The 26,264-nt window shown below is 43.2% G+C and overlaps 1 protein-coding gene across 1 annotated transcript in view; it reads right to left on the bottom strand.

Annotated features, from left to right (window-relative positions):
- LOC124612256 (xenotropic and polytropic retrovirus receptor 1) overlaps positions 1 to 26,264 on the bottom strand; it is a 121,499-nt gene that overhangs the window by 55,799 nt on the left and 39,436 nt on the right. Inside the window, exon 5 of the mRNA XM_047140342.1 lies at positions 9,842 to 10,209. Coding sequence (XP_046996298.1) covers positions 9,842 to 10,209 — 368 coding nt within the window. The remainder of the gene's footprint in view (positions 1 to 9,841; positions 10,210 to 26,264) is intronic.

Here is a 26,264-nt window from a genome sequence, read left to right as displayed (position 1 = left end):
ATTCTTGCTGACCTCTATCCATCTTCAGCAGGGAACAGCCATCCACACCCAACCACCCCACCAACCCCATTACAATGTCTGAAAACAAGTATTAAGCATAAGTAACTATAAAATGTTTCTATGTATGAAGAATGCAACATCTTCTATCCAAGCCTTTACCTTTGTTCTTCATTTGATCCCATTTCAGACACTGATGATCAAAAATATTTAAAATTATATACACAATACGGCAAGCAAGTCAGAAAGGCTAAGGAAAAGCACATACAGATAATGCAGAAACCAAAATACTGTAAATGTGAGAAAGGGCAACAACCAAGGTTTAAATATCAACTAACAGAAGGACAAACATTTTTGTGTCGGAAAGGCAGATGATACCTGACATCAATGTGAAGTTACTGGGAAATACGAGTGAAAGATCAGAATCGTTCATGGAGTGAGAAAGGTGTCAAGATACCAAATTTAAACTATTTTTGAGCATTCTACCTGGTTGATTCATTGGCACTGCATGAATTTTGGTTGCCATTTTATAGTGGATTACAATGAATGTATAGTTTAACACATTGCATTATGTTTCTATTTTTGTCTGCTTGAAACTGTCAAGTTTACTATAATGTTAGCCATATTCCATTTACAATAGGGGTGTCAAAGGAAGTAAGTCTGTACTGTTCACTAGCAAATCACCTGAATATCACAGGGAGTCCCATCAACAAAAAAGTATGCAGAATAAATTATTTAAAAAAAAACTACCCATATGTCACCAAATCTCCTTACAATGGGTGGCATTGGGTGTTCCATCTACAATTATCATTTCCCAAATCTGTTATTGAAAAAAAGTACTTTCGTTACCGTAAGGTCTATCCAGTTGTCCATGTAAGTCAACAACATGTAACCATTCACTCTTGACCAAAGTCTGTGGATGATCTGCCTACTTACAGTTCTTGAGAATATATTTTTCATCTCAAGCAGCTTCTGGGATCTGTTATTCACTTACTTTGTAGATACTCTCATTACTTGTTTGTTTTCATTTCTCCATGTAATCTCTCACATTTAGTTTTCATGTTTGGAGTTTATGGAACACTACACTGCATGCGTGCTTTATGTGCTGTTTAAATAAAAATTATAATTCACTGACTCAATACATATAAAGCCATGCTCATTGTGAACATTTTTTCTTCACATAACTTGCAAAAATCTTCTTATAGAATTTAAATCATTTAGTGGCAAGCAGAGTTGTCAAATGATCCAATTAAGTCAGTCTCACATAACTTCAATGTTTTCTGTAGTTGTACAGGAACCAAAGTGACTCAAATATGAACACAATTTTGCATATATCTGCAATATCGGTGTGTACAGTGTTATTTGCCAGTTCATCACAGTCATGGATTGGTTGATTGGTTGGTTGGTTGATTTGGGGGTAGGGACCAAGCAAATAGGTCATCTGTCCCATGATCTAGGATGGCAGAAATGAATGGAAGAACAACACAAACAGCACAGCCCCATCAAGGAAAAACAAAGAGAGAAAAGGGACCTCACGGTAGCAGGTGGAGGAAAGAAAGGGAAGGGGGTGGGAGGAAATGGGGAGAGTGGGGGTGCCCCAGAAATGCTACGCACAGTGGGACACCAGCACCGCCACCGACCCTTCACAACATCTACACCATACCATTATCACGATACAAGACGGACAACACCAGCAGATGAAGAGACAAGAAAAAGGGAAACAAAACAGCACAACAGACAAGACAAAATGTAGGGAAAAGGTAGGGAAAACCTGGTTGGTGTGGAGGCAAGATCAGTGCCTCCAGAACCAAAGCCTATGCTAACTGAAGGATTCAAATTTCAGAGGGAATTTCAGGGATTTATACATGAGAGTAAAAACCACTTTCGCAAACAAAACTGAGGACAGATGTAACCATGCAAGGGTCATCTGCTAAAACCCGTGACAAGGAAGTTGGGAGGGCATATTTAGTGTGAAAGGCTAAAAGGCAGGGGGCAGCCCAGCAAAATATGGATTGTCAGGCAGGGAGCCCCGCAACTACAAATGGGCAGAGGGGGGTAGCTCACTGCAGAGTAAAAAACCCATGGGTCACCCTAGATGAGCAATACAAAGATGCAGAAGATGGTAGATTCCCCCCACGACAGACAGATGGAAGGACGCCATGTGGTGGGAACTCCTTCATGGCGTGAAGTTTATTAGACACAGAGGTAGCCTTCCAAGACTCAGCTCATGATTCATCAAAATGTAAAGCCGCACATCCACCCCCAGAGGGGTCACAGAGAACGGGAAATGGGTGGCCACCCCCCCCCCCCCCCTTTCCAGCCCCTCCAGCCATATGATCAGCAAGTTCGCAGCGTAGGCTACCTCCATAGCCAGGAACTCGAAGGCACTCAAACAAACAAGCAGCATCACCAAGATCAGTGAGAAGGTCTTCGGTGGCAGAGACCAAGGGATGGAGGAAAAACTCTGATTGATAGCCTAAAAGCCATTCACTGAGTCCATACATAACGGGACTCAGGTGAGTGAGAACTATTTAATGAAGCAGAGGGCCCAATAGATGGCCATCAATTCTGCAGTAAATACTCCACATGTGGCATGCAAGAGATGGTGTTCCATGCCAACAGAAGACATGGAAGCATATCCCACATGATCAATGGATTTAGAGCCATTGGCGTAAAACGCAGTGGCATCCTGAAACTCCCGCAAGAGCATTTGAAACAAACAATGGCACACCATTGGCGTGATGGAGGTCTTCTGGTCCAGAAGAGATCTGTCTGAATCTGTGGCCACGGAACTAACCAAGTGGAGCTGATTGGGAGATAAAATAAGGAAGAGGGCGAGAAGGACAGATGGAAGTCACGATGGAGAGAAGCGTGGCAGAGCCCAACTGGTAATACCACCCAAGGATGGGCAGAATGCAGGCACAGCCCAAAGCTGCAGAACAACTAGAATAGGAATGCTGAGGAGGGGAAGAGCGGATAGTGATGGCATAGAAAACCAGGAGCTGGGACCGCTGAATCAACACGGGAGGGATCCCAACATCAACCAGGAGGCTATCAGCTGAACGGATACCATGATCGTTAACCGTGTCCAAGAGGAGCAGCATGGAAAAGGCAGCTGATCCGTAAACTTCAGAACCATAGTTCAAATGAGACAGAAACTAATGCCCAGTAAAGGTGGAGAAGGGTCGAATGATCCATGTCCCAAGAGCTGTGGGCAAGGAAGTGAAGAACACTGAATTTACAAAACACCCAACCTTCAGATGACAGGTATGGGGCAATCGAGTAAGCTTGCTGTCAAAAAGAAGACTCAAGAAACAGAACTGGAGGATCACGATTAGATGATGAGCACTGAAGTAGACTCCAGATCAGGAAGGAGAGTAGCACAGCAACAGATATGCATCACCCTCAACTTAAGGGGATAGCACCCTGAAGCTGTCACCCTGCAGAGGCCACTGAGTGGGAGGTTGCCCAAATACAGAAATCAACCACAAACAGAGCAGGGATGACCAACAGTCTGGCAGAGAACACAAGTTCAAGAAGGACACTTAGTACAGAGCCCTGTGGAATGCAATTCTTCTGAGTCCACAGAGAGCTGAGAACAGTGCCAACCTGGACCTTGAATTATCACTGGGACAGGAACTGGCGAATAAAAGTTGGGAGGATGCCCAAAGACCCCACCCATAGAGTGTAAGGAGGATCTGATGGTGCCCAGCTGTGTCATGGCCCTTACAAAGATCAAAGGAAACTGCAACAAGATGGCAGCACTGATAAAAGGCCTGAAAAACTGCGGTTTCCAACTGATGCAGATGATCAATTGAAAACCATCCCTCCTGAAAGCCACACTGGTAAGGAGATAAAAGCTCCTGTGATTCAGGGACCCAACTGAGCCAACAAGCCACCATCTGTTCTATAAACTTGCAGGGGACATTGGTCAGGCAGACTGGCTGGTAACTATCAAGGGACGATGGATCCTTGCCAGGCTTAAAGACAGGAACCATAATACTGTCTTTGCATTGAGAGGGGAAAACGCCTCAGAGCCAAATACGGTTCAACACCTGAGTGAGATATTGGCATTGTGGAGGATTGAAGTATTGGAGCAATTGGTTAGGGATGAAATCAGGGCCAGGAGCTGAATCCTAGGAGAAACAGAGAGCCAGAAGAAGCTACCATTCAGTAAGACATTCATTGTAGGATCTTGACAAACATGGGATAAAAAACAAGTGGTAAGCTTCAGCCTGCTGCTTCCAGAGGTTGAAGGCTGCTGGATCGGAGGCTGATATTGATGCCATCACAAAACGGGTCATGAGATATTCTGTGAGAATTGATGGATCTGTACAAAGGCCACATGGAAGGGCAAGCCCCAGAACGGAAGACTGCCACTGGCAACCTTGGAGGCTGCAGAGTGTAGCCCACACCCTTGATGAAGGGACAGAAAAAGGTAGAGAGGAGACAAGACACACTGAAGACACGCATTTGCTGTGTTTGATTAAGTAACAGGCTTTGGCATGAAGACATATAATGGTAATAAGACTGGCAGAGAACAGTTTCAGCTTAAGATGTTGCAAAGTGCAATGACAATCACGAATAGCGGTGGCAATCACCGTGCTCCACCACAGAACTGGCTGATGGAAAATGGGGCCTGTCAAGCAGGTAACGGCAATACCGGCAGTGTGGATTGTCTTACCAAATAGACCACAGATGACTTAATCAATACAACCTGACTAAGAAGGTGGAAAAGTGACCTGGAGGTATATACAGACCAATCATATAACAAGGGCATCGGGAGGTGGGAAGGGAATTCAACAATCAACAGGAAGTGGTCACCATGACAGAGGTCATTGTGTGGTAACCAGTGTAAGGAAGGAGGAAAGAGGGAAAGAGGGGGGGGGGGGGGGGAGGAGTAAAAGATCAACGGCGGAGAAAGTGCCACATGCAGCACAAAAATGAGTAGGGGAACCATCATTTAGAAGACATTGGTCATGGTCCGCAAGAATTTGGTGAATGAGCCTCTGACTAGATGAAAAGCACTACCCCATAAAGGGTGATGGGCATTAAAGTCCCCCAAAGAGGAGGAAATGGGGGGGGGAGTTGCTGAAGGCAGACAGGCAGTGTAGCAGTATAGCAGATGTAGGTGGCCTGTCAGGAGAGGGAGAGGGAGAGGGAGAGGGAGAGGGAGAGGGAGAGGGAGAGGGAGATTGCAAACCATGACCACAGAGCCCAAGTGGACCCCAATGGCCACAGCTTCCAATAGGGTACAATGTGGGTCTGTGGGTCCATGTACTAACAATATCTGTACAGACCAATGTGCAGACACCACCAGAAGCCCTCTAAGGACTGACCTGGTTCCTACAGAAAGCACAGAATCAACAAAAGATCAGTGAGTGAGCATCATTAAAATAAGATTCCTGGAGAATGATACAAGCTGCTAAGTAAAAGGCAATAAAGGATTGCAACTTTGGGAGATAACGGTAGTATCTGTCATGGTGCCATTGAATAAGAACACAGGTGGTATCCAAATGGGAGGCAAATGGGCTAGAGATAATCATGCCACCAGGTCACCACACATCACCAATGAGGACGGAATGTCAGACTCAGGTTGTGAGACGGGAGGTCGCACCTCCGGGGAGGGGGCTTGTCCTTGGATGACTACTACTACTACTACTACTACTACTACTACTACTACTCCTCCTCCTCTTTCGTAGTATGAGGAGGGCAGGGCACATAGGAAGAGCAGGCTTCTGAAAGATCCAGAACCAAAAGAGAGCAGGTTACCTTGGGGCACACAGACTGTTTGTGCAGCAGCCAAGTTGTGGCAGTTGGCCTCTGGCCGAGCCCCATCACCAGCTGGAGCCAAATATGGCAGAGGGGGGGGGGGGGGGGGGGGGAGGGGGGGGGAGCAGCGCCTGCATGGAAGGGCATGGGAATCACTGGGGTGGGGGAGAGGAGAGGGGGCCAGGACTGGGATAAAGAAGAGAGAGGAGGGGGAAAGGATGAAACAGAGGCAAAAGTAGAAGTCATCACCAAAAGAATAAGCTGGTCAAATTTCTGATGAGCCTCAGTGTAAGACAGACAATCCAGGGACTTATACTCTTGCACAGGTGGTGAAACATGGAGGCTTCCCTCACATAGTGCGTGTCCACAGTCACCACACAGAGTGTCCGTAGTACATCGGGAAGAAGTGGAAAAAATGCAAGCACTGAAGGCAACTCATGGGTGGTGGGACATACAGCTTCACATCACACCGATAACATGTAACCTTGACCTTCTCTAGGAGGAGATCACAAGCACAAAGAGCTGCAACAGGGTGGCAGAAGTAGTTTTGATGTACACAGACCCGACTGCATCTTACTGAGAGATTCCACGTTTTTGTCAAACTTGTCTTCAATGTTTTCCACAGAAAATAATGGCTTTGTGGCGGTGAATTTGTCCCCAACATCCCAGTACAGATCAGGTAGCAGAGAAAGTGTTTACCCAATGCCGGCAAGCCTGGCCATTATCCCAGACAGTAGCCAGGGAAGGGAAGGCTACAGGATCATAAGAAGCAGCATTCCATAATCCAAAGAGTTAGCTGTAGAAGAACAGCTAGACTTTTGAAGCTTGATACATTTCATACAGCAAGCACCCACCCTGATACCACCCACTCCAATCAGGGGTTCTCCCTATGGGTGCCACCCAGCCACAGCAATAGCTGTCTGGCACAGTGGCCATTTCCGGGAATTCCAATGCTCCATAATGACAAGCAACCACTTCTAGGCATACATGGGGAGGCAACAGCCCTGGTATCAGAAGCGTGATCCCTGTGCTGACAAGGAACTCAGCCAGATGGGTACGTAGCAACAGCCCCAACACACAACTGGTCACACATGCTGGTAACCTGGTGGGGCTGAGAGGAGTTACGGTGGGGAAGAAAGAGGGAAAGGAAGAGGAGAGACAAATCTAGACCATAGGTGCTAGGCAGGGAGTTTTTCCCCAATTGTCTCACACTATGGCAAGAAAGTTTAGAAGTGGAGGTGAAACCCCAAAGGGGGACCAAAAATGACAAAAAGGAAGGATGAAAGAGAAAAGTCAAAGGGGGGGGGGGGGGGGGGGAACCACAAGGAGTACAAGATACAAGAAACCAGGTGGCTAGCCAGATCGACATATGTAAGAACACGGGAGGGGGGGGGGGGGGAAGCAGGGAGCAGCAGGGAGCAGCAGGGAAGGAGTGAGGATGGGGTGAGAGGGGCACAGTGAAGAAAATGCAGCCTGTAAAGAAATGATGGAATAGCTCAGAGCACCGAGGGCGCCACAAATCAGGAACTCACAAAAAATTCATGAGCCCCTTGGGGAGCATAATCATGGAGACTGAGGCCAGAAGAATTATGGGAATGAAGGATGTGCTGCAGGATGTCTCCCACCTATGTAATTCAGAAAAGCTAGTGCTGGGGGGAAGGACCCAAATGGCACAAGTTGTAAAGCAGTCATCAAAATTGAGTATGTTGTGATCAGCAATATGTCCTGCCACTGAGTAATTTCCTCTGCCACTGACCACAGTTTGGCAGTGGTCATTAATTTAAGCGGACAACTGGTTGGTGGCCATGCTCCCATAATATTCTGTGCAAGAATTGCAGCAGAGGTCATATATGGCATGGCTTCTTTCACAGATGGCCCTACTCCTGATGGGACAGGATAAGCCAGTGACGGGACTGGAGTAGGACATGCAACATGGGTAAATTGGACCCATAATGTACCTGGGCCTTCAACAGTGATCATACGATGCACATGTAAGTGGTTCGGAGTGGGTGTGGCATAGAGATGGACCAGGATATCATGTAGCTTGGGTGGGAAGCAGGATATCACTTTACGAAACATAGGAACGATTGTGCTGCGATGTTCCTCATTTTTGGCCCCGGTGATAGGTAGTAAAATCAAAGAGGAGAATATGGTTCAGTTGTTACAGTCCAGGTGATGAAGGGTTGCTCCAGTATAGCTAGTTCTTTCCCAGGACCCAACTCCTGCCATCTGGCATCCAACCCCCCCCCCCCCCCCCATGCTGCCTCTCCCTTCAGCACTCCTATCCAGTTCACCCACTGCTTCCCTCTGTGCCATCAGACACCTTTATTCACCTCTCCTTCCCACTCCTCACCTCCTTTCTTTCCTCATCAATTCCACCTGGCACATGCCCTCAGCCTAGTCTACCTGCAGAACTGCAGTCCAAACATTGTGTATTCAGCCTGCACAATGTAGCTTACAGATTGTGTGTGGGTGGGGGATGGGGTGCAAGGGAGGGGTTATTATTGATCATCATTCCTAGAAATAAGGGGCATCCTACCCATGATCCTTCCCATCCCTCCTAAAGTGGTATTTTGCCATCTATCCAATCTACACAACAACCTGGTTCACCCTTAAGCCACTTCTACTCCCACCCACTTCCCACAGGGGCCGTATTCCTGTGAAAGTCCCAAATACCAGACCTGCCCGACACCCATGGAGCACATATAACCCAGTGCTGTCACAGGCTTATCCTAACCCATCCAAGGCAGCAACAGCTGTGATAGCAGCCATGTCATATTAAGACTCTGATGCAATTTATGTACAGCATTTTATGCAGGCACAGCTACTAACCAGCTGCCCACCAAAATGAATGGCCACCACCAAATTGTGGCCAAAAACAGAGTTGGCCATACAGTGGCAGAACACAACAGCTTGAGTTCAACAGCTGCTGCACAATCTGTGTCATCTAGATCCTACACCCCAGCATCAGCTTTTCTGAAATGTGCAGAAGGTAGTTTTCCTTGCAATACTTCCCTCACTGCGGCACACCTGGCCTCAATCTCTCCTTTCTCTGTCCTATCATCCCTTTCCAATTATGCTTCCATGTCATCACCACTGAATCCCTCATGAACTCCCTGGCTCATGTGCTTGTATGTTGCATTCCTATCCACACACATGCTGCCTCCCTCTCTTGAAATCCTATCCCACACACCAGCTACATCTTTCCTAGCTGCCAGCTACCCCTTCCTAACTCCTCCACCCACTTCATGCCTCTCTCTCTCTCTCTCTCTCTCTCTCTCTCTCTCTCTCTCTCTCTCTCTCTCTCCCTCCCCCTCTCTCTGTCTACCAACACCATCCAACAAAACTTCTCACCCCAACAAAACTTTACCACGCCCCTTCAAACATATTTGCAACTGGGATACCCTCTGCCCCACAAACAGCCCACTTGGCTCTTACCTGAAAGGATCCTGACTCTAGACTCTACCTTTAGGGGTAGAGAATGGGGAAAACACCACTTCACAAAACTTGATTGGCTGATAATGTTCAAATCACACTGTCCAATTACAATATTATTGCTCAATGTACAACAAATGCCTGTTCAGCAAGTCCGAATAAACTTTTGTCAGTAATGCATTAACTAAATTACAGTTTACTTAAATAGTGTAGTACATCTTATGAAATACCAAAATCAAACCATCTAAAATAAAATAAAACAATTACAGAAGCAAATGTGAAAAAAATGGTGCAAATGGTTCTAAGCACTAAGGGACTTGACATTTGAGGTCATCAGTCCCCTAGACTTAGAACTACTTAAACCTAACTAACCTAAGGACATCACACACATCCATGCCCGAGGCAGGATTCGAACCTGCGACCATAGCAGCAGCGCGGTCCCAGACTGAAGCGCCTAGGACCGCTCAGCCACAGCAGCCGGTAAATGTGAAAAAAAACAAAGCAATTTTTTACTACAAAAACAGCTTTCAGCTATCATAATCCTTTACTCAAACGTAAATATGTTAGCACTACATTAACTCAATCACTACAGAACACTAATGCATGAGTCTAAGTGGTAAGAGAAAATGTACCATACCAGCACCCTAATAGCCCAGAACCGTGCTTCATGACGAAAAATCTTCATTGGGTTGAATGTGAACAGTACCATCAGTATTATGAGCATGAGTGGGCAAGCATATGGTGGAATGCCAAGAGCAGAGCTGTACAAGAAACTCAGTACACTCAGTGTCCAAACAACTCCAAATATTGCTGCCATTTCCATAATATGCTGTTCTGACAAGTGATTTCTTGGATCCAATTCAAAAATCAGCACATGGTTTACACCAGATGATCTCCAACCATATACATTCACGCCCATCAAGAAAAGAAATTCAACAATTAAAAATGGACCCCGATAAAGTCGACATACAATGCGCCAGTCATCCCTCGGTTTGTGAAAGATACCTACATGTAAACAAAAAGAAAAAGAAAACACAAAGTTGTTAGTTATACATGTATGCATTCATTTGCTTTATGAAGAAGAGAGAGTTGTTTTAATTATAATTTTTCCTATTAAATCAGGTATCTGTTTGCAGCTATGTGATGACATAAATTACTTAATGCCACGACATAGAAAACTGTACCTACATACACCCCATCCACATTTACAAGTGCGCACACACGCACGCGCGATCACACACACAATATTAAAATACACAGAAGAGTATCAACACAAATTGTAATGAACAAAGCTACTAATAATTATATTAGTTGAAAAAGAACTATCATCAAATGTCACATGGCTCTCAGCCAGAAACATGCCTTTCGACTTAACACCACTTCAGCAACTTGTTTGTCAATTTAGAAGCTTATTTATCACATAGTCTCTTATGTCAGCAGCTAATTATTGCACAGCTGAATAACATACTAAAATTAAGAAGTTGAAGCAACCAGATCAATAACTTTCAAGACTCACGATTATCTCAGTCATTATACAGGCATTTATAGCAGACATGCAGGAAACATACGTGCAACATCCTTACAGTGTAGCACAGCCAAAGAGGACCTTTAATGTGCTGACCCATCACAAATAACATGAAATTCATTCTAGAGAGGTCACAGAACCTGCTTGGCAGCAAGGTCCTCACCAGGGCTGGTGTCAACATCTCAATCTCTCTGGTAGGGACACAAAATAGCGCTAGTTATCTGACTGATTCCAACTTAAGTAGATCACTGTCATCTATTTGCAACCCACTAAGGATTGTGCCTTCCAGAAATGATCTGATTTCAGTTATAGTGACATCAACTTTGTGTTGAGAGATTTTAACTTCTACGGTATGGCCTGGACTACTAGGAGACAACAACAATAAAACTGCACTTGGGCCATAGACAGAATCATAGATTTCTACTTAATCCATGACAGTACACTGCCATTTTGTTATTGTTATGATCTTCAGTCTGATGACTGGCTTGATACAATTCTTTACAGAAGTCTATCCTGGAGAAGCCTCCATCTTTGCATTATTACTGGAACCTCCACCCATTCTAAACTGATTACTCCAGTCAAGCCCTCATCATTACTCCACAGCCCCCCCCCCCCAATCCCTCCCTCCTCCCCTGACACACTTCCCTCATCTGGTACTGCAAGCTCAATGTGAAAAGTGTGTGGACTATCGCTCATACAAAGCATATCACACATCATCTGTGGTGTCAGTTCTGTGGTGAAGCCAGTGCCAGTCCCATTCATAATGAGGCTTAGTTTCAGAAAAGCCAGCTGGACGTCCTTCAGTTATGACCTACACACAATTATAGTAAATGATACCTAAGGCATATGATAACTTTACTGACCAAACCAGTGCTGTTGTGAAGCTGTCATTCCTTGGGCCAAACTGTATGAGAGTTCTATTTTGTTGAAAATTGACAAGGTGAGACCATGGTTGTGTAAAATACAGGTTAATTCACACAATAAAATAAAACAGCAACAAGCAACAGTTAACAATGCTATTTATTAGGTTTCGAACTGACAGGTTCATCATCAGATGGCTGCTGACATTTAATGTTACACCATGCTGTACACTTAATGTCTGCTGCTTTTTGTTGTGACAAAAGCTTCCTGGAATGGTTGTGCTATTGGAAATCTTATGCCATTTTATTGCACCAGTGACTGCCATACGCAAAGATATGCAAAGAAAGATTTAACACTTCCTGAACTTTGAAGAGACAGAAACTGCAGAGTACAAACACACACACACACACACACACACACACACACAAAAGGATTTCAGCCACATTGATTACACTCCCACTTAGCTGCTTTCTGAAACACTTCTTCACATTTTCAAGACTGAAATAATGCACCCACATTTAGTAAGTCATACGTGGTGACCAATGGAGTTCAGAAGGAGTTCTGTTATTGAGGAGCTGCAATATGATCCCATAATATGTACCAGAATGTAAGTGCAGATCATAAGTCATGTGATTCTATTGTTCAGAACTGACTGACCAAAAATTACTATTGTGTTGTTATATATCCGAGATTATTATTTTGCCCACTAACCCACATAATGTGTGGTTCTTAGTACGAATATGACACACATGGGTATGAAAGAACCAATGTCATATTAACCTTTTAAGTGGGCATGACGGATATATCCATCCATGCTCTGCTATTGCACAGTGGGTTCGACAGATATATCCGTCCACTGCGTTCTGTGGCCAGTAGCTAGTGGGAATGACGAGTTATCGGCCTGCCGTTGACACTGTGGTATTAGTTGAGCTTCGTCCACTAGATGGCAGCTCTTGTCACGCAACACAGCATGTTCTAGGCTAGTTATAACATTGTCCACTCGAGCGTGCGTCAAGAAAATGCGTCCTGTGAAGAAGCCGCAAAAGTGTGCCTTTTTCGTCTGTGTTTACCACAGCGTTAGTGAGTGATCTTTTGCAATGGCGAAAAGAAGTCATTTATCAGATTCGGAGATTGAGAAGCTGCTTTTAGAAAGTGACGATAATTTCAGTGACAGTTCTGAAAGTTTTCAAGATACAGATGTTGAGGCTAGTGAAAGTGACTTCGATTCAGAAACATCTGACGACGAGACACTACTGCAGCAGACAGTACCTAGTGAATTTGTGCATGCTAGTTCAGTTCGTATTCAATATTTGTTCAGTGGTAATAGTGGTATAGTTGTGCCTCTAAAACAAAATGATGTGATGAGTTGTTTTATGTGTTTTGTGGATGATGCTTTGTGCACAATGATAGCTGAACAGACAACTTATATGCAGAACACTTCATAGCTTCTCATCCCAATTTAGCAGCACACTCCAGGGTTCACAGTTGGCAGAATACTACATACGATGAGGTAAAAACACTTATTGGAACGCTTGAACTTCAAGGAATTCTTCACAAACCAGACCACAAAATGTACTTTTCAAAGAGGGAATCAGCTGACACACCTTTCTTCACAAAAGTGATGAGTGAAAAGCGGTTTCATCTTCTATTGAAATTCCTCCACTTTGCTGACAATACCTCATATGATCCACTAGGCACTATCAGCAGAAAACTATTCAAAATTCACCCCATTATGGAGCATCTGCGGCGTAAATTCAGATCAGTGTACATGCCAGAAAGGAACATCACCATTGACAAATCGTCGTTCTGGAAAGGACGGCTTGGATGGAAGCAATATATTCCATCAAAGCGTAGCAGATTTGGCATCAAATCGTACGAACTCTGTGAAAGCAGTTCTGGGTATGTATGGGACTTTATTGTTTACACTGGAAAGGACACTAATTATGGTAGCCACTATCCAGACGAAAAAATAACCTCTCAAATTTTTTTGGAGCTGGCACATGATCTACTCGGAAAAGGCCAGTGTATTTATCTTGACAACTGGTACACCAGTACAGATTTGGTGGACAAACTAACCAGCAATAACACCGATGTTGTCGGCACATTGCGGCAAGACAGGAAGGGGTTCCCTGACTTCGTAAAAAAAAGGAAAAACTGAAGAAAGGGGAGTACATAACAGGGTACAAAGGCAAGCAGATGGTAATGAAATGGAAAGACAAAAGAGACATTGTTATGGTCAGCACCTTCCATGACGATACATTTGTAAATGCAAACTCGAAGAAGGGAATCGTTCAAAAGCCACAAGTTGTCGTTGACTACAACAAGAATATGGGGGGCGTGGATAGGTGCGATTCTCAGTTACAAAGCTACCAGATGGCCAGAAGCAGGCTGAAAAAATACTATCAGAAGCTTTTCCGCCACTTGCTGGACACTGCATGCTACAATGCATACATTCTGTACAAGAAGCATGGTGGCGAACAAAGTAGACTGAGCTTCCTGATTAGTCTTGGTGAACAGTTGACCATATCTTCACCACATCAAGGGACATCAGTAGGACACCCACCTCGAACACCAAAAGCAACACGCCTTACAGCCAGGCATTTTCCAGACCTTCTGCCACCCACAACGAAGAAAAGACCAACAAGGAGGTGTGTGGTGTGTATGAGAAAAGGCCTTTGCAAAGAGACTTCATAATGGTGCGCAGAATGCGAAGTTTCCTTGGGTGCAGCACCTTGTTTTAAAATGTTTCACACTGAAAACGATATGTAATATTGTGAAAATACAGTTTTGTTGACTTCTGCAATATATTTTATTCATTTCCACCCAATATCAATCTAAATTCAACAATGAAAACGCGAAGGAAAACATGAGAACAGTGCGCAGCACCACCGTGAACGGGCGCACTGGTGTATATTACCCACTGTGGAAGAAGCGCGTGCGCGCGCGCGCGAACTACCCACTTAACAGGTTAAAAGAGAGCAATAATATGAAAGGGGATGCTAAGTAGGAACTGTGGAGACACAAAACTGAAAAGCAATTATAATGTTTTAGTAAAATTATGGCATCCCAGAACATCGTCCAATTACATTCCATACTGGTCCTCCTAGCTATTCCAACAACAACATGTAGACGGTAAGTACTTTCTGTGTTCAAAATAATGCTCATATAAAAACGTAAATGTCATGTGACGAGGGCCTCCTATCGGGCAGACCTTTCGCCGGACGCAAGTCTTTCAATTTGACACTACTTTGGCGACTTGCGCGTCAATGGGGATGAAATGATGTTGATTAGGACAACACAACACCCAGTCCCTGAGCGGAGAAAATCTCCAACCCAGTTGGGAATTGAACCTGGGCCCTTAGGATTGACATTCTGTCGTGCTGACCACTCAGCTACCGGGGTCGGACAATCCTCATATGATTGCTCTTTACTAAAAATGCCATAAAATAAAGCTCCAGAACCACAGGAATGTGGGGAAATGATAGTGGTATTTTAAGATCCTCCACATTACACGATATGGTGGTTTACAAAGTATAGATATACTGTAGATACACATGTCAGTGTGGATGTAAATGTATGCCTACAAAAATTTCCAGGCTGACTATTTCAGGTGCAAAAGATGTAAAATTATAATGTCTCTTTTCAATAAAATCTCCTTATACTACAATATACTTTTGACATCTTTGGATTAGCAACTGAATACATAAAAAAAAAAGAGACAAAGTTCAACAGGTGTTAAGTAAACTGCCCACTATCAAAACTGCAATACCACAAAGAATAAAAAATAAAATCTTACTTACTGTGCATATACAGTACTGTAAGAAAAATAAAGGATCAAATTTGTAGGTGATTTGAGGATACAGAGGATGCAAAAGTAAGGTGCAGAGCTCCACCTCTAGCAGCCACAGTCTCTAACCCAGCTGGGCATCGATTCAAACTGAGCTTGGATGATAGAAATGGGTATGTCAATCCATACTGCTTGATGATGTTCAGTGTTGTTGTTGGGTCCACCACTGTTGGCATGCCTCTCTGTTGCTGCATCAAAAGAAGCTGCAAAAAAGGCCATTGTGGAGACAGTCCACAGTGCTTCAAATATTGTCACACTGTCTGTCTAGATTCTTGTGTTGCTGCATTCCCAAATCCCGACATGACTAGATGATCCTGCATGACCAAGCAAATAACATATAGGGCCACTCAGAAGCTACATCCTAAATCCATGGATACCGTATTACCAGGACAGTTGTGCACTACCACGCAATGTATCAATACTGCGGAACAATACATCATAGTCACAACAAACCATGATCCTGCCACTGTTGAATTCTGATATACAGAGGCAGATGTGGCATAATGATCTCCTCAAAAATTACCAATGCTCAATACTATTTCTGAATGAGAAGCCTGCTGCGTAATCTTTCCATACATACAGATTGTAGATGGCACTACCTCTATCTGCTTTGTGTGGCTGTGATGAAATGCTGAGCTGTTCTACCTAGGGTACCAGCCTTTGAGCAGCAGGTTACCTACCATCAGAAGCAGGCATGTATGGTCAAACAGCTGATGTGCAGGCAGTGACTAAGGTAGACCACAGCCTACACCATCATATGTCTCAGCTGAGCAGTTGTGGGTTGGGGTGGGCAATTGGCTTGTGCTGCAGTACACATGGTGTGAATGTGTTACAATAAAGTCATTTGGTGAGTGGCCTATACTACATATGACTGTCTACAGGCAAGCTATGACTTAGTTCCAGGTACACATCTCCCATGGGGCAGAGATGCAGTCACCTGCGCTAAGCACTCGCACATCCAGGCATGTAGTAAACTTCATGCCAATTTGACACTTGTTGCGTGCCACATTCGTTGTGTTGAAATTTCAATGATCAGCAGTGTATATAGACTGTGGTGTGGATACTTTGGCTTCTCGAATACAAAACTACATTAGTATTCCTTTCCATAAGGTCAATCAGGGGAATCCCCTCGCCATTCCTAAAGACTGTTATCAAAAACTGCTTGGGATACATCTTCAAGTTGTTCTTTGTTTGGCCTGTGGCTCTTTAATGCCTTACTTTTCAAAAACAAGAATAATAATGATGATAAAAATAATAGTAACAAAACATCATGTCATCCCCTATAAAAATTAATCACAGAACATGTTTGAACATTCCCATGATACAACACTACAAACTAGTACGAAACTCTCACATTTTGCCTGACTTAAATTGTATAGAAACGTTGTGGCATATATTTTGCACTAACATTACTCTTGTGAGTTTTTCATAATTTATCTAATATATGGGTGTTGCAGAGGATGTAAACAATGTAAAGATTTCCTTCATCTTCATCTGTCTGTCACTAAGTAATTTATTTTTGAAGAGACAGAAACATAAACTTTTTTTTTTCCTGGTGAAATATGACGGAGGGACAACATCATAATTAACATAAATGATTTCACATTCTAAACCTTTTGCAGACGTACAATTATCTGAAGTTATGTTTGACACTACATTGGAACTAATCAAACAATACTGTTCTGCATGTGGTATATAACCACACATTTACATTTCTCCAAACACCATCTTTGTGCAGTATGGCATCAGAGTGTTCATTAGCAGTGAAATTACACTCTGGAGCACTTTAATGACATATTCTACCCCAATGTATTACTGACCAGCTTTTTCTCTGATTGGGGGTTCCATGTGACAGATTCTGGTAAGCCATGTCGCTAAGAGATTACACCACTTTTACTCATATTAAGGTGCAATCTGCCACAAAAACTCAAAACTCTTGCAACTCAAGCACATCAACAATGGTCCACTCATGAGTCCTGTTTCCATGTGGAGTGTGTGTGTGAACAAAGTGGTCTTTGTCATCATCATTGTTGTTTTTTGTCCAAAAACTGATTTGATGCAGCTCTCCATGCTAACATAGACTGTGCCAACCTATTCATCTCTGAATAATTACTGCAACCTGCATCCTTTTCAATCTGCTTATTGTATTCATCTCTTGGGCCCCCTCTACACACTTCCCTCCAATACTAAATTGGTGATCTTTTCATGTCTCAGAAAGTGTCCTACAAGCGATTCCTTATTTTAGTCAAGTTGTAGTCAAGTTGTCTCGCAAATTTCTTTCCTCCCAATTTCTGTTCAGTACCTCCTCATTATTTATGCAATCTTTCCATCTAATTTTCAGAATTTTTCTGTAGCATCACATGTCAAATGCTTCTATTCTCTTCTTGTCTAAATTGTTTCTCATCCACACTTCACTTCCATACAAGGCTGCACTCGAGACAAATACTTTCAGAAAATATTTGCTAGCACTTAAATTTATAGTCAATGTTAAGAAATTTCTCCTCCTCAGGAAAGCTTTTCTTGCCTTTCCAGTCAACATTTTATATCTTCTCTATGTCAGCCATCGTCAGTTATTTTACAGCCCAAATAGCAGAACTTATCTCCTATTGTCGGATCTCGTTTCCTCATCTAATTCCCTCAGCATCACCTGCTTTCATCTGACTACATTCCACTGCTTGTGTTGATGTTCATCTTATATCCTCCTTTCAAGACACTGTTCATTCCATCCAACTACTCTTCCAAGTTCTATGATGTCTCTGACAAAAGACTGCATGCAGTGTGATGTAGCAATTACGATACTGGCTGGCATGCTGTGTGTCGCAAACTCACGCCAGACCATCCATAATGGTTTGTCATTTAGTATTTATCATTTCCATCCCCATGAACCATGGACCTTGCCGTTGGTGGGTAGGCTTGCGTGCCTCAGTGATACAGATGGCCGTACCGTAGGTGCAACCACAACAGAGCGGTATCTGTTGAGAGGCCAGACAAACGTGTGGTTCCTGAAGAGCCTTTTCAGTAGTTGCAGGGGCAACAGTCTGGATGATTGACTGACCTGGCCTTGCAACATTAACCAAAACGGCCTTGCTGTGCTGGTACTGCGACAGCTGAAAGCAAGGGGAAACTACGGCCGTAATTTTTCCCGACGGCATGCAGCTTTACTGTATGGATAAATGATGATGGCATCCTCTTGGGTAAAATATTCTGGAGGTAAAATAGCCCCCCATTTGGATCTCCGGGCGGGGCCTACTCAAGAGGACGTTGTTATCAGGAGAAAGAACACTGGCGTTCTACGGATCGGAGCGTGGAATGTCAGATCCCTTAACCGGGCAGGCAGATTAGAAAATTTAAAAAGGGAAATGGATAGGTTAAAGTTAGATATAGTGGGAATTAGCGAAGTTCAGTGGCAGGAGGAACAAGACTTTTGGTCAGGTGAATACAGGGTTATAAACACAAAATCAAATGAAGGTAATGCAGGAGTAGGTTTAATAATGACTAAAAAAATAGGAGTGCGGGTAAGCTACTACAAACAGCATAGTGAACGCATTATTGTGGCCAAGATAGACACGAAGCCCACGCCTACTACAGTAGTACAAGTTTATATGGCAACTAGCTATGCAGATGATGAAGAAATTGAAGAAATGTATGATGAGATAAAAGAAGTTATTCAGGTAGTGAAGGAAGACGAAAATTTAATAGTCATGGGTGACTGGAATTCGAGAGTAGGAAAAGGGAGAGAAGGAAACATAGTAGGTGAATATGGATTAGGGCTAAGAAATGAAAGAGGAAGCTGCCTGGTAGAGTTTTGCACAGAGCATAACTTAATCATAGCTAACACTTGGTTCAAGAATCATGAAAGAAGGTTGTATACCTGGAAGAATCCTGGAGATACTAGAAGGTATCAGATAGATTATATAATGGTAAGACAGAGATTTAGGAACCAGGTTTTAAATTGTAAGACATTTCCAGGGGCAGATGTGGACTCTGACCACAATCTGTTGGTTATGAACTGTAGATTAAAACTAAAGAAACTGCAAAAAGGTGGGAATTTAAGAAGATGGGACCTGGATAAACTGAAAGAACCAGAGGTTGTACAGAGTTTCAGGGAGAGCATAAGGGAACAATTGACAGGAATGGGGGAAAGAAGTACAGTAGAAGAAGAATGGGTAGCTCTGAGGGATGAAGTAGTGAAGGCAGCAGAGGATCAAGTAGGTAAAAAGACGAGGGCTAGTAGAAATTCTTGGGTAACAGAAGAAATACTGAACTTAATTGACAAAAGGAGAAAATGTAAAAATGCAGTAAATGAAGCAGGCAAAAAGGAATACAGACGCCTCAAAAATGAGATCGACAGGAAGTGCAAAATGGCTAAGCAGGGATGGCTAGAGGACAAATGTAAGGATGTAGAGGCTTATCTCACTAGGGGTAAGATAGATACTGCCTACAGGAAAATTAAAGAGACCTTTGGAGAAAAGAGAACCACTTGCATGAATATCAAGAGCTCAGATGGAAATCCAGTTCTAAGCAAAGAAGGGAAAGCGGAAAGATGGAAGGAATATATAGAGGGTCTATACAGGGGCAATGTTCTTGTAGACAATATTATGGAAATGGAAGAGGATGTAGATGAAGATGAAATGGGAGATATGATACTGTGTGAAGGGTTTGACAGAGCACTGAAAGACCTAAGTCGAAACAAGGCCCCTGGAGTAGACAACACTCCATTAGAACTACTGACAGCCCTGGGAGAGCCAGTCCTGACAAAACTCTACCATCTGGTGAGCAAGATGTATGAGACAGGCGAAATACCCTCAGACTTCAAGAAGAATATAATAATTCCAATCCCAAAGAAAGCAGGCGTTGACAGACGTGAAAATTGCCGAACTGTCAGTTTAATAAGTCACGGCTGCAAAATACTAACGCGAATTCTTTACAGACAAATGGAAAAACTGGTAGAAGCCGACTTCGGCGAAGATCAGTTTGGATTCTGCAGAAATGTTGAAACACGTGAGGCAATACTGACCCTACAACTTATCTTAGAAGAAAGATTAAGGAAAGGCAAACCTACGTTTCTAGCATTTGTAGACTTAGAGAAAGCTTTTGACAATGTTGACTGGAATAGTCTCTTTCAAATTCTAAAGGTGGCAGGGGTAAAATACAGGGAGCGAAAGGCTATTTACAATTTGTACAGAAACCAGATGGCAGTTATAAGAGTTGAGGGGCATGAAAGGGAAGCAGTGGTTGGGAAGGGAGTGAGACAGGGTTGTAACCACTCCCCGATGTTATTCAATCTGTATATTGAGCAAACAGTAAAGGAAACAAAAGAAAAACTCGGAGTAGGTATTAAAATCCATGGAAAAGAGATAAAAACTTTGAGGTTCGCCGATGACATTGTAATTCTATCAGAGACAGCAAAGGACTTGGAAGAGCAGTTGAACGGAATGGACAGTGTCTTGAAAGGAGGATATAAGATGAACATCAACAAAAGCAAAACGAGGATAATGGAATGTAGTTTAATTAAGTCGGGTGATGCTGAGGGAATTAGATTAGGAAATGAACCACTTAAAGTAGTAAAGGAGTTTTGCTATTTGGGGAGCAAAATAACTGATGATGGTCGAAGTAGAGAAGATATAAAATGTAGACTGGCAATGGCAAGGAAAGCGTTTCTGACAAAGAGAAATTTGTTAACATCGAGTATAGATTTAAGTGTCAGGAAGTCGTTTCTGAAAGTATTTGTATGGAGTGCAGCCATGTATGGAAGTGAAACATGGACGATAAATAGTTTGGACAAGAAGAGAATAGAAGCTTTCGAAATGTGGTGCTACAGAAGAATGCTGAAGATTAGATGGGTAGATCACATACCTAATGATGAAGTATTGAATAGAATTGGGGAGGAGTATGTGGCACAACTTGACAAAAAGAAGGAACCGATTGGTAGGACAAGTTCTGAGGCATCAAGGGATCACAAATTTTGCATTGGAGGGCAGCGTGGAGGGTAAAAATCGTAGAGGGAGACCAAAAGATGAATACACTAAGCAGATTCAGAAGGATGTGGGTTGCAGTAAGTACTGGGAGATGAAGAAGCTTGCACAGGATAGGGTAGCATGGAGAGCTGCATCAAACCAGTCTCAGGACTGAAGACCACAATAATAATAATAATTTATCATTTCTGGAAGTTCTTGAAATATCTTATGTTTCTAATGTATGTATATTCCAGAATACTGAATGAACAGCATCAAGGAGTTCTGTTCTGTTCTGTCTGAACATTGGTGTTCACAATAAATGTGCTTCCAGTCCTAAGTTTTGTCCTTCACTGATGACTTCCACTTTCGGATCACGATTTGACTCTGGTTACAATGTGATACTGATTGGTGAAAATGCTGGATACTTCGAAACATCTACTTCACCGTGACTCTAATTAGGCAATATAAATGCTGTCGCCTACAGGGACATGAACTGAGATATAAGCAGTACATCATCCCCACAGTCCACATATTTGGGAGAGCAGTGAATTCGAAAACAGCAGTACAACAGCTATACATAAGGCACCATCAGTGTTTTCCGAATACAGCAGTCAGGACAGGATAAAATGGTTGAAAGGATTAGACTGAGTCATCAAATACAACAGGGGGGATGACATGGTGTCTTGGGTAAATGTGTGCTTTTACTTGAATGGCTCAACTCAGCTCAGTAACAGTTCAAGAACAATGAAGAGAAGCTAAACAGCTGGGATAAACTCCAGACTGGACGGAAGAAAACATTTGGTGACAATGAGTAGAAAGCCCACCTAGTAGAGGAATAATTGAAAGAAAGGCTCAACATAACATTCCTACATACAGAATGTTTTTGCCCTACATAACACTGTAAATCTGTATATTACAGAAGCTGATAAAATCTCACACCTGATGATAGGAGTCACAGAAGATGTGCCAAGCTCTTCTAGTAAATGATGGCACAACAACAGAAAAATTCATGAAGTGGCACCAGTGCATCGACGAAATGCAACAGAAGAGAGTTGGACTAAAGATGTATCACTGACTCCAAAATGTAGTCCCCATGACAAATGCGGAAAACCACCTCAACCATGTTTCTCTGACACACAATTGTTGAGAGAGCAATACAGCATTTTGTGGGAAGCACAAATGTTGGACTGAGTAAGCAAGAGATAGCAGTCATAAATGTCGATCTCATAAGGCAGGGCACAATAAAGAATGTTGAATAATGGTGTATCATTTATTAGCACCAGTCTCCACCACCAGCTGAACTCACCAGGAAGAACAGTGTCAGCCAACTCAGACTTACATTGCAGCCATCAAACAACAACCAAGCATCTGACCAATGTAGGCACACCCAACTCCTCTACTAAGTAAAACATCTACATCTACATCTACATCCATACTCCACAAGCCACCTGACGGTGTGTGGCGGAGGGTACCTTGAGTACCTCTACCGGTTCTCCCTTCTATACCATTCTCGTACTGTTCGTGGAAAGAAGGATTGTCGGTATGCGTCTGTGTGGGCTCTAATCTCTCTGATTTTATCCTCATGGTCTCTTCGCGAGATATACGTAGAAGGGAGCAATATACTGCTTGACTCTTCGGTGAAGGTATGTTCTCGAAACTTTGACAAAAGCCCGTACCGAGCTACTGAGCGTCTCTCCTGCAGAGTCTTCCACTGGAGTTTATCTATCATCTCCGTAACGCTTTCGCGATTACTAAATGATCCTGTAACGAAGCGCGCTGCTCTCCGTTGGATCTTCTCTATATCTTCTATCAACCCTATCTGGTACGGATCCCACACTGCTGAGCAGTATTCAAGCAGTGGGCGAACAAGCGTACTGTAACTTACTTCCTTTGTTTACGGATTGCATTTCCTTAGGATTCTTCCAATGAATCTCAGTCTGGCATCTGCTTTACCGACGATCAACATTATATGATCATTCCATTTTAAATCACTCCTAATGCGAACTCCCAGATAATTTATGGTATTAACTGCTTCCAGTTGCTGACCTGCTATTTTGTAGCTACATGATAAAGGATCTATCTTTCTGTGTATTCGCAGCACATTACACTTGTCTACATTGAGATTCAATTGCCATTCCCTGCACCATGTATCAATTCGCTGCAGATCCTCCTGCATTTCAGTACAATTTTCCATTGTTACAACCTCTCGATACACCACAGCATCATCTGCAAAAAGCCTCAGTGAACTTCCGATGTCATCCACAAGGTCATTTATGTATACTGTGAATAGCAACGGTCCTATGACACTCCCCTGCGGCACACCTGAAATCACTCTTACTTCAGAAGACTTCTCTCCATTGAGAATGACACGCTGCATCCTGTTATCTAGGAACTCCTCAATCCAATCACACAATTGGTCTGATAGTCCATATGCTCTTACTTTGTTCATTAAACGACTGTGGGGAACTGTATCGAACGCCTTGCGGAAGTCAAGAAACATGGCATCTACCTGTGAACCCGTATCTATGGCCCTCTGAGTCTCATGGACGAATAGCGCGAGCTGGGTTTCACATGACCGTCTTTTTCGAAACCCATGCTGATTCATACAGAGTAGATTTCTAGTCTCCAGATAAGTCATTATACTCTAACACAATACATGTTCCAAAATTCTACAACTGATTGACGTTAGAGATATAGGTCTATAGTTCTGCACATCTGCTCGACGTCCCTTCTTGAAAACGGGGATGACCTGTGCCCTTTTCCAATCCTTTGGAACGCTACGCTCTTCTAGAGACTTACGGTACACCGCTGCAAGAAGGGGGGCAAGTTCCTTCGCGTACTCTGTGTAAAATTGAACTGGTATCCCATCAGGTCCAGAGGCCTTTCCTCTTTTGAGCGATTTTAATTGTTTCTCTATCCCTCTGTCGTCTATTTCGATATCTACCATTTTGTCATCTGTGCGACAATCTAGAGAAGGAACTACAGTGCAATCTTCCTCTGTGAAACAACTTTGGAAAAAGGCATTTAGTATTTCGGCCTTTAGTCTGTCATCCTCTGTTTCAGTACCATTTTGGTCACAGAGTGTCTGGACACCTCAAAGAAGAACAGATATTTGGAGGACAGAGGAAAACACTGTATGTTTCCACTATAAATGCTTTGGACATGTTGTGTACCACTGAAAAAAAAAGACTCTACACACCAGACATCAAATACAGCAACAGTTCTACTCATACAAGTCAACTGCCATTGTGGCTGTCCAATTTGATTAATGTATTACGTGTCATGGCTGAGCTATTTGGTCAGTGTGAGCAAACATTTGATACAACGTAGGACCAGTGGATACAGAAGCAGACTTGGCACATGAAACAGACTGATGAGAAAATAAGTCATCACACATAGCCATGGTTCCAGCCATAGGTCATGCTGGCCAAGTTGTTGCTGAATCACGGAAGTGGTAACTAGTTAGCCAGATTCATGTGCTTCTCTAAATGAGGGTGGAAGTTGTCATGATTTAGGAAAAACAGTCAGAGAAAGTAGAAAGGAAGACTCCCAGACACAGTACCAGCGGTCAACAGTGGACTTTAAGCAGAGGTTATAGAGAATTGGTGGGAGCAGTTTGCAGTATGTAGCCATCATAGTAGCAATGAGTTAGCTACCAGGAACCATTTCAGCACGGTCAGAGAGTGAGGGCATACCTAGACGCCTGAAGAGCACCTGTGCAGCTTCAATGCTGCTGAGGTGAGAACCATCCACAAGCAATCATTATACAAAGAAGTCTGTATTCCGTTTCAGTTAGTAACTAACTTAGATAAAAGAGTACCAGAAGGACTGCATGTTTGTGTGACAGATAACAGAACAAGAGGAGACTTCACTTGTCTTCATTAGTGAGCTAATACAGGTGGTTCAAATAAAGAGCTGGAATGCGCTGTGGCACAGTACTTGTCTCTGATGAGTCTGAGAAGTTAAAGGAGTAGTTGAGGTATATGTATTCTCTACAGGTAATCACAAAGAGTCAGGGGACAGCATTTGTCTCTGGATGCTAGGAACCAATGATGTTAAAGTAATAAGAACAGTTTGCTGTCATGCAATTGTCACTTGAAGACGTTAAGCCAACGAGTCATAAAGATAAAGTCACCAGTGGTGCAAATATCTATGAAAAGAATTGGCGAATGATTCAAACATCGCCTGTTTAAATACTTCGTAGCCTGACAATAGCCCTCTCTGTTCTCCTTATCTTTCCTAAGTAACTGAGGAAGGCTTTTACTCCCCCTCACTATCTCCAATGTTATGAAGGAGCCAGACCACACGGAGATGTTGCTCAATTCCTGTCAGCAACTAACAGGGATGCCACACAGCAGACAATTATAGCTGACGTGTGGGACGAAACCCATTGCCATACCCTGGACATGATTGCTCCCCAACATGCTGTAGCTGTTTCTTATCACAGTACAGAGGTACCAGCCACTTGTTAAGCTGCCAAATACAGAAATGCTAAGTGATGCTAACATTTATGGGCAGGACGGTGGCACAGATGTAAATCTTCTGTGGGTGTCAGTCATCAAGATGTCAAGAAATCTCACCACCACCACCACCACCACCACCAATGGCCAACCTGTTGATCATTAGTTGACTCTGGGATTGCCTATTTTGTAATATCAAAATGCTTATCCTTGCCAGCTAAATATGTTCTGTGATATAAGAGTGAGTGTGATGAAGGTTACAAATGGGAAGTACATCCAGCCAACAAGATCGTGTATTGCAAGAATAATTGTCAATTACAGAACAGAGCCCTCTGAATTTCATGGTTTATCAAAATGTAGTCACAATATTATCCTCAGATGGGACTTCTTGCAGACACCACAAGCAGTCA

The sequence above is a fragment of the Schistocerca americana genome, chromosome 1 (genome assembly GCF_021461395.2).
Source record: "Schistocerca americana isolate TAMUIC-IGC-003095 chromosome 1, iqSchAmer2.1, whole genome shotgun sequence".
Lineage (NCBI taxonomy): Eukaryota > Metazoa > Arthropoda > Insecta > Orthoptera > Acrididae > Schistocerca > Schistocerca americana.
Note: the sequence above shows the minus strand (reverse complement) of the source record. Positions and strands in the feature narration are given on the sequence as shown.